We start from the raw sequence: 12,624 nt of genomic DNA, 5'->3' as shown, positions 1-12,624 counted from the left end.
AGTCAAGGGGGTGTAAAGTACAGCATAGTCAATAATAATGTAATAACTATGTATGGTGCCAGCTGAGTACTAGACTTATCGGGGAAATCTCTTCATGAGTTATAAAAATGTCTAATCACTATGCTGTACACCTGAAACTAATATTGAATGTCAACTGCAATTGAAAAAGAATTAAATTAAAAATTTTTAAATCACTTTATTATGCTAAAAAAAAATGATACTTCTGAGAAAAAAAAAAAAGGAAGAGGACTTGCCCTATAAGAAATTGGGATTTCTGAAGCTGGTGAGGTAGATAAAACAGTAAGGAATTGGCAGAAGAATTGAGACTGATTATCGGCATGAAAGTGGGAGCCCAGAAACAGACACATGTATGTGGAGCGTGGTTCTGTGATGGAGATAGCATGTCAGCCAGTGGCTAAAGGAGGGCCTGCTGAATCAGTGAAGCTGGAAAAAATATTATCCATGTGGAAAAAGATAACATTGGATCCTTGCCTAATATACAAAGATCAACTCTGAGTAGATTAAGGACTTAAATGTCAAAAATAAACGTTGAAAACCCATAGTACAAATATGGAATGTATCTCAGGTTTTGATTTTTGTATCTTCAACACCTATTCCGTTTCCTACCTAGTTGGAGATAAGGTAGATTGGGGCAAAATTGTTAAGAGCCTTGGATGTCTTAAGTGATGGGAAGACACTGAAGTTTCTAAAGACGAACTCTTTGGAAACACCATGTGGTGGGAGGCTTCTTCCATGTCCCTAGGGCGAGACAAATTCCACAAGATCCAGTCAGGAGCTTGGGCAAGATCCACGCAGTACGTCTAATACTAATTAAAAGAAACAGAAGGGGTAAGGCATCTTTTCAAAGGTAAAAGTATCATAAATATACCGTTGTCCTCAGTGATTTTTTTCAATCTTTCCTTATAGAATTCTGCTAAGCTTTTTGCTGGTATTGATTAATGATTGGAGGTTTGCAGGTTTTTAGTATGATGCTTGTTTTCTTTCTACATTAAACAAATCCGTAGTCCAAGTAGATGAAAACAGGATGGAATGTAGAACCCAACAGCCCAGGAGATAGATTTTCAGGGCCAACTTAGATGCATTGCTCAGAGCCTCAGAAACCTGCATCGACTTGATGTCTGACGCACACCTGTTCATTTTAATAATCTGTCCTTTACTGAGCCAGTCCAGAATGTGTGTTTGTTTTCAGCTGCAGAAAGTTCTGAGAGGGGTTTCTTGGGGGAACTTGAACAGAAGTGTTCCCTGTAAAGAAGAAAAACCTCTTCATGCACATCCTCTTCCAGGGCACCTTCAGCCTAGTGTGTGAATGCCCCAGGGGAGTGATGAGGCCGTCTTTTTGCTTCTTCCGTGTTACAGTGCCTGGTAATAGATGTCCCATCCAACCTTGGCGAAATCTCCTCTGCCTCATTAAAGCCTGCTGATCTTGCTCACCAGACTTGGGGTTCCCTGTTTTGAGTTCTGTTTACCCCCTACCTGCCACTAGAATAAAGGATTTCCTTTGGACTTGCTGGTGAAAAGATAAATACAGCATATAAAGAATGATGAAAACTGACTGGTGGGCACTTTTGGTGGCCTCAGGAGAGCTTGGGTGCCTGAGGGCCTGTGCCCTGCCCTCCAGCTTAGACACGGCCACCATGTGGGCACCCTGGGTCCACGCTGTGCCTTGGGGTCTCTGGGACCAAGTCCCAAGAGTACCATGGTCTGGGGATATTATCGGATCAAATCAGTTAGTGTTTTGTGGGGGCCGTTTTGTACATGAGCCTGACTCTCTGACACTCTGTTCTGAAACAGGAGTCTTATGCTGTCCTGTTCCCAGGATCCCGTGTGGTGTTGACAGTCACGATCTAGGAAAATAATGGCCGTGATAAGGAGAAAACGGCCTGTTCACACCTCCCAGGCTGCCAAGATCCCTGATTGCCCCTTGTTTGTTTGTTTTCCTACCTGTCACGCGAACCTATCATACTGTTCTTAGTGACAGAAATAGTCATAGGAATGCCAGACCGCTTTTCCAGACATGATATGAATGAAGTTGAACTAAATTCCCTTGTCAGTGACCTCTTTGAAAACTGTCATCTCTGTCATTCAGGCAGCCATTTGTGTGACATGAGTGGTATTTTCCCATTTTGTCTCTTAATTATTAGCATATTTTTTATCCCTATTGCAAGTTACCATCTAAAAAGTGGGTGCTGGCTAAAATACCTGCCTGGTACTGTCGTTTCCTGTGCTGTCCTCAGAACCAGCATCTGCATAAAAGTGCTGCTGTGGGTATGTGAGGGTTTGCTTTTTAAATTCTCAGCACACCCCTGCACTTCTGCACGAGGCCAGTGCCACTGGCCAGTAAAGTTAGCTGAATGCCGCTTTGGATGCATTTTGCTCAGAGAGCAGGCCTTCCATCAGCAGAGGAACGATGCTTGTCAGAGGAGGGAACAACTGCTCGCCGGGCTTCATGGGCTTTTCCAGTTGGCATCAAGGATGCAGAGGTTCCAGGGCCGCAGTCTCCTGAGTCGTGCCCGATGCAGGCTGTAAGCTGATCTTGTTCCAGCTTTGGAAGTGCTGGAGAAGAGTGACACTGTAGAATTCTTTCTTTGTCAAATAGTGCTTTGTTTTTATAGTAACTTGCAGTTGTTCACTCATTAAATGGCACCTATTTAGGCGCAAGTCTAGCCTCATAAGTGTCCGCTGCTGACGTAATCACCCTTACACACCTTGCCGATGATTTTGTTTAGAAATTTAATTCTGTCTTAATAGAGGGTTTCTGATCTGTATTAGCTGATGAACCAGCACTGAGTTGGTTTCATAATCAGTTCGCACATCAAGATTCTGGGAGAGAAGAAGAGCTCAGGGAGTTCCTCTTGTGACTGTTCCACGGTTTCATGAAGGGGGAGCAGCCCCAGGGCGCAGAGGGGAGGCGAGGAAGGAGGTGGCCACTGTGTGCTGCTTGCTGGCGTCCAAAGGACCGGCCACGAGGGGCTGTGCCTCACAGCTGTCCCGCAGAGAAGGGGAAGGAGAAGTGTTCTGGCCATGTGCATGTGTGGGTGCCAAGCAATCTCGTAGCATATTTCGGCTTCAACAGGAAAACCTATGGCAGGGGCCGGAGGCTCCGGCAGGAATGAGGGGACTCTAGTGTGCCTTCATGGAGTCCACTAGACGCCCCCTCCGGACCCCCCAGAGACGGTGACCACAAGGAAACAGGAAGGTCAAGAGGATCTGAGTTGACATGTTAAAGATGTCTGATTCAGAGTGAGAATATACCTTTCCCAGTTACCAAGAAAATGCCAGCCTAACCAAACATGGATATAGATATATGGAAATAAGGGCCATTAAGAGCTGAGATAGTTGTATCCAGTCCCCCCCATACCATTGCTGTCATTTTCCTAGAGCGTTACTATGAACGTCATACGGGGTGTTATCAGCACTTCAATGTAAAGCTCCTTTGTTAGAGGAGTTGAAACTCATATGCACAAAATGTTGTTTGTTTGTGTTTGTTTTTTTTCCCCCACAATACAGGGCCCAAACTCTCCAGCTAGCCTGATGATACCCAGTGAAAAAGTCACTGGGATACACTGGAGATCCTTGTTTTGGGTCTAGATAACAGCAAGGCCAAGAAACCCACAGGTGCTTCTGGGGTGAGGGCGAGCACCTCTGACATCTGCCAGCTTTGCGTTCTCATTACCCTCCCCCCATTCCTTTCCTGCACAGCTCCTTCCTCTTTCTCATCAAACAAAAAAATAATTAAATAAAAACAGATCAGCCTTATAAAATGCTAGAAAAAGTGTGCATATCTGTTGCTTTGTTTTTTCTGTGCTCAAATAGGATTTTATATACTTGTCTGTAAAATAAGAGAATTGGATTAAGATAGCCACAAAAGAGCGTTTCTAGTTGCAAAATTCTGTGATCTCTTTCACAGAATGATCAAATATAATATGCTTTCAATAACAAGCGAAGATTCAGGGAAATGTGTGGAAGAACCATTTCATGGCGTAAAAGAACCAAACCTTTAGGGTACATGGATAACTCTAAAGTCCAAGATAAGATGTGATTCCTGGAAGCTTCCCCATATAAAGATGTTCACAGTTCAGTCTTACGCAGGTCACGTAGAGCAGATCTTTATTGAACTGTGGGAAACCACCAAGCCTGCTGCCCCTCCATCTTTGTCTCCTTCTGCCTACTGGCCGTTGTTGTATGAAGCAGCAGTGAAGAAAAAGCTCACAAAACAAGGTGCCTTTATGCTGTTTTAAAAACAATCTTATTCCCTGAGTACAGATGTTTTTATCTTTATTTTTACCAACTCTGTATACATAGACTGTTTGAGTTATGTACTTTTCTTTGTCACCACTGAAGTTTGTAATAGCCAGCTCTGTGAAAATACAGACTACTTCAATTGCGTACCTTTCATTATGGCCACAGAGGTTGGTAATAACCATTGACTTATCTCTCCTGCTTGCTCTTCATTTCCACATGCTCTTCTTTATATATGAGTACATGTGGACACACCAACACATACTCACACGCTGCCCTTTCATGTCCCTGTAGTGTTGGGGATTTGTGAGATTTTCGGCAGGGTGCTCATAAAATGCCTAACGATGAGCAAAGAGCCTGCCAATTGCCATAAAAAATACAGCTCCCAGAAAAGCAGTTAATTGAAGCCAGAAGCACATCCTGGATTTGCCTCCCTGGTCAGGGAAGCTGGCAGGCCTCCGGGTCATACTCCATAACCTTCCTCCTTGGTGGTTGAAAGATTGGTTTGTAGCTCGGAATAAAAACTGAATCAGACTTAGTGTCCTGGTGTATTGTACAACCCCCCGAGGAAGCACAACAGGAAATGGAGGACTGTAAATTAAGACTGGGTTGTACTCCTTATTCCGTTAGGCTTCTTAATGTGCCTGGAAGTAAATCACTGCACCTTTCTGCAGGTCAGGCTCCCAGCGCTTAAACTGAAGGTTAATCACACTCCTCTGAATCGGGGCCATAGAAAGTGTCTTCCGACCCTTGTGAATCAGGCAGCTCGTCGTGACTTGCTGGGCAGGAAGGGGACAGGTGTGCCTTTTCCCCAAGGAGCCTCATGTTGCTTACAAAGCAGAAATTTCTATTTCTTCCTCAGACTGTTTCCCAGAGTTCAGAAAAGCTTCTAATAATGACAGATGTTAACCCTTTTAAAAGTTAGAATCTGCTAAGAAAATTACATGTCAAAGATAGTAATACACCTCATTCAACAAAATAAATCTTAATGATTGCAGTGAAGTCGTCAACACTGATTTAACTGCCCGCAAAGTTGGCTCCTACTGATTATTAACAGCTGACAAAAATTTGATGATCTATTTTGTCACCCAGATTTTTGGAAGAAAGATACAGATATAGGTACAAATATAAATATGTAAACATAGAGACAAATGGAGTCTTCAGTGAAGCATGTTTTTATTCCGTAGGAAAAGGGGTATCTCTGTGTGTTCCACTGTCAGGCTTGTTTTACACAAAACAAAGCCAAGTTTCAAAGTGATTTTGCAATCACCACAAAAATGCTGGTAGTTGAAAATATCATCAGCCATTAGGCTACTTAGAGGGCCTGTCTTAATAGTGATCTAAAGGGGATAAAATAAAGCAGCACAATCTCGTTCACATGGAAAGTGGCAAAAGACTGAGCAGGATCCTGGGGGCCTGTTGTATTTCTGATCTGAGAAAATACATTTTTGGGGGGACGCTGGGTCAGATTTTCGTACCTAAGTATATTAGCGTGTACCTACCTTCTCTGGCTTTTTCTGAACTATGTGTTGTTCAAGTCAATAAGTAGACAGCCAGTGTAAGATTGGTTTAGTCATAATTTACCAAGAATTAGAATAGCAGCAGTACTTCTAATATACTTACTGATTTACTCATTTGACATATCATGTCATGGTAGCAGTCATTTCTTTGTGTTTACGAAGTCAGTAGTTTTTTACCTGGGACCTAATGAAAAATCATCCATTTACTAAAGATAAGGCTTCACAAAGGAAGTAAAAGTATCACATTTGTCCGCTTTGAACTTGAATTACATAAATTCAGAAGTTCCCAGTGACAGCTAACCTATCTCATCAATTACAAAATATTCGAGAGAGAATTGTTACTTAACAAATATAGACCAGTTTTCTAAAGAAAACCTTTCAAAACAGGGAGAGGGAAGGGAGGCAGTAAAAAATATCTAGAAAAGAGATCCTTTGTGGTGAAAAAAATCAGAGGTCACTGCACTCGATTATCATTAGCAAAGTTCAAGGGATCCCGCGTTGTAGGGGATTTAGCTTTCTGTGAAGTGGAGACTGAAGACTATAAACGTATGCACTCAACGAAGGGAAGTGGTGTCACCTAAAAGCAGTCTTTTCGTCTTAAAAGCAGGCATCCCCATCTGACAGAAATAAAAATCTAATTTAATTTACTTTGTGTTTTGGGGACTGTGAGACCTTACAAATACGTGAGTTGGCTTTGGCATTTATTTGGAAAGCTGCTTTAAGAAAATGAATTCTGAGCAAAATGGTGCTGATACAGGGAACTTTCCTCCCCACTTTCCCTCCTAATTCTCTCCAGGGATGTTGGGGAAACTTAGCTACCCAAGCAGTGCCCTGGGAGGCTGCCAGGTGCTATAACTCATACCCTGCTCCCCTTACTCCTAAGTAACAGAAACCACCACCAATTTTATCCCTGCCGAGACGGTCTGTGACTTGGGTTATTAAAATCCGTGTCTCAGGGTCTTTTTGGTACATTTACTGTCTTGTTCATAGCTATATCCCTAGGTCCTAGTAAGGTGCCTGGTAGTTTAAAAAAAAAAAAAAACAGTAATAGCTAAACACTGAAATAGTAGATTTTATGGGCTCTAAGTACTTTACATATATTAACTCATTTAAACTTTACAACAACCCTTTGAAGTAAGTAGTTACTCCCAGTTTACAGATGAGGAAACTATGGCACAGGAAGGTCAAGCAATTTGCCCAAATTCACGTCACTAGTGAATGTCAGAGATGGGATTTGAATCCAGGCAATCAGGCTCCAGAGTTTGTGCTTTTCACTAACTTATACCTCCTTTCTTTAGAAGGAAATCAATAAATGTTTGTGGATTGGATAAATGAATGAATGAAAAGGGAACTTTTAATATAATATTTATTATTCCATTTTTATTTTTAAAATGTGTTCGTGCAAAATTGTGGTAACGTCACACCATGGAATATTATACAGCAGTGAGTAAAACAGGTTACAAACACATGCAATAGTATGTATGATCTCGTACGCATAATACTGAGCAAGAGAAGTTAGACCCTAAAGAACACCTGCTGTACTATTGCATTTATATAAACAAAATAGGCAAAAGTGACCTATGCTGTTAGAAGTCAGATGCTGGTAACCTTGAGGCTGGTTGCTGGAAGAGGACAAAGAAGTTCTCTGGGAACTGGGAATGTCTGTTTCTTCATCTGGTGCTGGGTACATGGGTGTGTTCGATTTGTACAAGTTTTGTGAGCTACAATTTATGTGTACATTTTTGGTATATAAATTCTACTTCAACAGTTTTTAAATGGCTAAAATAGATCCAAAAAAAGTGCTGAACGGATGAATAAGAGGTTGAAAGAATATTCGCCAAAATGTTAACAGTATATATTTCTTGCACACAGTGCCTGCCGTAAGTAGTGTTTAGTTTCCCTTTTGAGGATTCTTAGGTTTTCCAGATGTAATAAACTGATCACGTATTACCTGTGTAATGAGATTTTTTAAATGCAATAAACTCTCCCCAAATCAATGACTGTCTCACCTAAGCATGAGTTGAACCCATGAGTGTTGTCCCCTGATGGTGAGAAAAGACATCCACCTCATGAGCTGCCTAAACTTCCCTCCTGGCTTTAGTTCGCAATCTTTCAAGCCTTATAGCATGTCTTTGAGGATTTCCATAATACTTAGCCTTATATGGGGTTTTTGTGTTTTTATTTCCTTTGCCAGGCCGAACAGTCAAAAGAAGAGCAGAAGCAAGGTTTGAATGCCGAGAAATTGATGAGGCAGGTCTCCAAGGACGTGTGTCGGCTCCGGGAACAGAGCCGGAAGGTGCCCCGGCAGGTGCAGTCCTTCAGGTAAACGGCCCTGCCTGGGACACTGGGGGTGTCCGCATGTGGTCTGAATTACGTAGGGGTTCACCTCAGAGTGCTGGAAGTTAGTATCAGGATGTGAGACGTCAAATCCTGTCTCCCAGAGTGGACGTATAAGTTTCCATTGGCTCCCTCCTGAGGGTACAAACTCCACTGGCAGCAGTCCTGACTCAATTAAAGCCTGGCTCCCAAGGAACCCAGAGGGTCCCCAGCTCTCAGAAGCATTTAGCACATCTCACTGACACATCTTGATGCAGCATACAAAAAGGTACAGAAAAGACATACATCTCGGAGTTTTGCTCACTCATTCCAGGGACATTCCTTGGGCGCCCCCATAAGCCGCGCGCCGTGCAGGGCCCTGCGGCGCGGGGAAGTGGCAGGGAAGCAGGCCGTCGCAGTGCCGCGAGGGAAGGGCCCACCGAAGGCCCAAGTCTAGCAGAAGCTAGCCGGAGGTTGTAAGACAGGCAGTGTTTGAACCATGGCGGGAGGGATGGGCACGAATTTTTCAGGCACCCTAGGGGTAGGATGAGAAGGGCCTCAAGGCGGAGGGACCAGTGTGGACAGGCACAGAGCCTTGGTGGGCAGGCCAAGCTCCATGTGCGCGCGGGAGTGCCAGCGGCGGAGCCTGCACGGCCTAGGAGAATAGATGGTGAGGGAGCCAGCTGTGGTCTCCAGGCACAAAAGCACGGGAAAGGGATAGGTTTTATGTGGGGCCGACCTTAGAGGCATCCTGGAGAGTGGGCCAAGGAGGCAGCTGAAAAGGGGGAGGCCAGTCAGGTGATGGGAGTGTGACGGGAGGGGCGCGGGCGGAGGGGCGCGGGCGGAGGGGCGCGGGCGGAGGGGCGCGGGAGCGGGCGGAGCGCTGCGTCCAGGTGCGCCGTGGGGACTGAGGACGCTGGAGGGGGCCGCAGGATTGTGGTGAGGGCAGTGAGTCGTGCTTTGGGGCCTGGCAGACTAACGATTCGGTAGGACAGCCCAGGTGACTGTCAAGTAGAAATAAAAATCCAAAGCCAGGATTAAGGGTCAGGAGAGGAGATTGAAAAAAATGGGGGTCCTCCATGCAGCAGTTCCATCAAGGGAAATGGGTCAGACATCCCAGAAAATGTGAAAAGGTGGCCAGGAGAGAAGGTTGGGTGGATGCCAACCATGGAGCGGCTCGCTCACAGCCAGAAAGATGTGAGAAGGAGAGGTCCGAGGTCAAAGGAGAACAGGAGAGCGTAGTTCTGGGGCTGGAGGGAGGGGAGGTTATTGATACTGTCAAACACAAGAAAGGAGTGAATTGAAAAATATGCCCCCACCTCCCCTCCCCCCCACGTTGGTGATCAGGAGGCCACTGGTGACCGTGCAGGTGAGAGAAGGACCACAGAAAAGGTTTTATTGATTTGGGTGCGTGTGTGTGTTGTATAGAGGAGTCTGTAGAAAGCTGTTAGGCTGAAGGAGGAGACCTGTGGAGACACACATTAAGATGCCAGGTGGGGCAAGCGTAGTGGGGAGGGGACGGGACTGGGTGCCAGGTGGCAGAGGGAAGCCAGAGGATGGAGGTGGAGATCAGTGTTGACTGAAGGATGGATGAGCCCAGAGTGGAGGGAAAGGAAGCTGAGGCGTCAAGGGCTTCAGACTTTTGTTTTAATATGACCGTTTATAGTATAAAGAGTCAAGTTCATCCTGCCGCCATGCTGCTGCCGAATCACTCTTTTAACTTTTAGAGAATGCTGCTCTTTGGGTTTTTAGAACTCGGGGTGGTGAGAGGAATCTTCATGGTCTCTTTGAGGTAGGCATCATCATGCAGCATGGGACTCATCCAACCCTCAGCTGCTGCTAAAACCCAAAATAGAGATTTATAAACACTCCTGTGTCCCTTAACGTACAAACGCATTTATGTCACCGGGCAGGTGATGAAAATGAGTGAGATGGACCAGATAAGACAGACTGTACTGGAGGGAGGGAGGCACCCGGTCTCCGTCACCAGGCCTGGGGCGGTGAGAGAGTGGTGAGCGGTGGGGCTGGGGTGCTCTGCCCAAAGCACAGGCTCCTCTGCCCCGGCCGCATGTTTCACCTGGAACCAAGAGCCCTGTGTTCCCTGGTCTTCAGATTTGTCAAGGGAAATTAGAAATCAGGGATTTTATGTGAAATATCTCACATGTGGATACTGGCAATAATTCAGGCATTTAAAAAACACCATGGTAGCCAAAGAAACCCACTTGCAGGAAGTGTTCGAGTGGGAGTCCCCAGTTTTCAGTTCTGCCTTGTAGCCTTCAGTGATGTCATGACCACGTTCACTTGTCTTTTTAAATGATTTTTGTCTGTTCTGGAATCGAACAAATCAACAGGACACTATACCACAAAAATAACTCTGATTTCAATTTCTGTAATTTTTTTCCACTCTCCTCTCTCTTTTCCTTATTCTTTTCCACTCCAGTGCTGGCTTCTAACCCCACACTTCCTCCCCCATCTAGACTGTTAGTTTTTCTCAGAGGAGGGCTGGTGCCTCATTCTTCACAGCGGCCAACGTGACCTGCGTACACAACACACCCTCAGTAAACCTGTTGATGGGAGAGTATGTACCGGGTGAAGGTTTTGTAGAAAAAACAGACATATTGCTTTTGTCTTTGGTAACTGCATGTCACGCAGGGTCCCAGCTCCCGCTCCCCGCACCAGAACGCAGGACATGGCGAGGCCAAAAAGGAACAGCAACGGAGCCATAGATAGGGGAGTCCTACCACTGTATTCTCGCTGGTGGCTGGTTGAGACACAAAAGCAAACATCCGCCAGTACCTCAACGAGGGGTCTTCCTGCACCCCAGTCTCGCTGGTGGCCAGGCGAGACACAGGAAGTAGGATCCACACGATCCGCAATCCACAATCCACTTGCTAACCGTACTTGCTAGCCGCAATCCACGCTTGCTAGCGGAGCTACGGCAGTTATCTTAGTGGCTAATGGCCAACTAGTCACAGCTGACGGCCAACTAGTCACAGCTGATGGCCATTTACTACTCGAGCCAGCACCTTTGCACATGAGGCCGAGAGCCTGGCAACTGCTCTCTGGGACTCTGTCTCCACACTATGCAATCCTAAATCCTTATTTTTCTTTAACACTCTCCTAACCTCTGAAAACCATTCAGCCCCTTTCTTTCTCAGCTTCTCCCTTTCAGGTTGTTTCTGCTTATCCCTGCTTCGGGATGCAGGACAGATTGACCTTTATGACAGTCAAGTTCCTAGTCCCTTCGTTGGGGTCATGGTATCGCTCATCAAGTTGTATAATCCTAATTTTAAAGAATTTTCCCGGGATCGTGTAATTTTCTGTGAGGTTCCTGAGAAGTTTCCTAGGATTTCGGCCCTCTTGAATTCTCTTCTACCTGGTTTAGAAACACTCATACCTGTGCTGACCCCCCAATGGTTTAAAAACTGGCTTACATTGGAAATCCCGGAAGGGAGCAGACTGTCTTGGTCTGTAGGTGATGTACCGGAGCCAGAGCTACTGTTCTGCTTTTCATCCTGACGTAAAGGGCAGAGACCGTCTTGATTTTACGTGGAGTTTACCTCAGGAAAAGAGCTCCTGTCCGGCCTTGTGGAGACTCCTGGAAATAGTCTTGGGACTATTTCTAATGGTCACAGGGTGTTTTCAGCATTGCATTCAAGTGGGTTTATTCCTCACCCCGCCTCTAGGGAGAAGATCGCCTACTTCACCAGAGCGAAGATAAGCATCCCGTCCCTGCCAGCCGATGACGTGTGATTACATTGCTGAAGAAATGATTTTTCACCTGTTCATTTCTGAGGGGAGAGCAAAAGACTGAACATTGGGGCTTTTGCGGGGGGCGGGGGGCGGCGAGGTTGTACTATAACTATCAACTCTTAAAGAGCTTTTACTTCACATCAGATTTTCACCATGTTAATTTCTAAAGTACCTTGAATGTAATTCTTATAAGTTTAAAAAAGCAAAAAAATCAGATAACCAAAATGGAATGACCTGGTACACGAATGTGTAAGTGCATGTGTACTGCCAGTGGGCTTTGTTTTGTAAAAATGGAATCGAGGCAGTACCCAGTGTATATCCTATTGAACTGACTGTTGACAGACAACGCGGTTGAGCAGAAGGTGGTTTTTGCTTTTCCTTTGTTTTCTTGTGAGGAGACTGTGAAGCGGCAACAGCGCCATGTGACATTTTTGTACTAGAGAGCAGCTCTTTCCGTTTGAATTTGATCATGAGCGTAAGCTTCAGTGCAGTTCCAAGTGCACCTGAAACAGGTGCTGTATTCATTTCTGTCACCTACGTTGGAACATTTTGTTTCCTTAAAACAGTTTCCTTTTTGTCCGTTTCTGTTTGTCTAAAGAAAACAAAAACGAAATGCTGAGTTCCACAACATAAGAATGCACAGGGGCAGGCCTCCTGGCTGGCTAAAGATTTTGTATTTATGACAAGGGTAGGGAGATGAAAGGAGAAAGCCACTTACCCTACAGTGCACTGAAGCATTGAGCAGTGAGCAGCTGCTGCTTCTGACTTAGGGTGA

General features: G+C 45.2%; 1 protein-coding gene across 2 annotated transcripts in view; it reads left to right on the top strand.

Moving 5' to 3' along the window:
- The window catches only part of WWC2 (WW and C2 domain containing 2), a 168,030-nt gene extending 155,406 nt beyond the window's left edge, over positions 1-12,624 (top strand). For both annotated transcript variants that reach the window (XM_033104491.1, XM_033104492.1), the window contains 2 exons: positions 7,975-8,102; positions 11,783-12,624. In XM_033104491.1, coding sequence (XP_032960382.1) covers positions 7,975-8,102; positions 11,783-11,849 — 195 coding nt within the window. In that variant the 3' untranslated portion in view covers positions 11,850-12,624. The remainder of the gene's footprint in view (positions 1-7,974; positions 8,103-11,782) is intronic.

This window comes from Rhinolophus ferrumequinum, chromosome 4, assembly GCF_004115265.2.
Source record: "Rhinolophus ferrumequinum isolate MPI-CBG mRhiFer1 chromosome 4, mRhiFer1_v1.p, whole genome shotgun sequence".
Classification (NCBI taxonomy): domain Eukaryota; kingdom Metazoa; phylum Chordata; class Mammalia; order Chiroptera; family Rhinolophidae; genus Rhinolophus; species Rhinolophus ferrumequinum.
The sequence above is the reverse complement of the archived record's forward strand: the minus strand, read 5'-3'. Positions and strand labels throughout refer to the sequence as shown.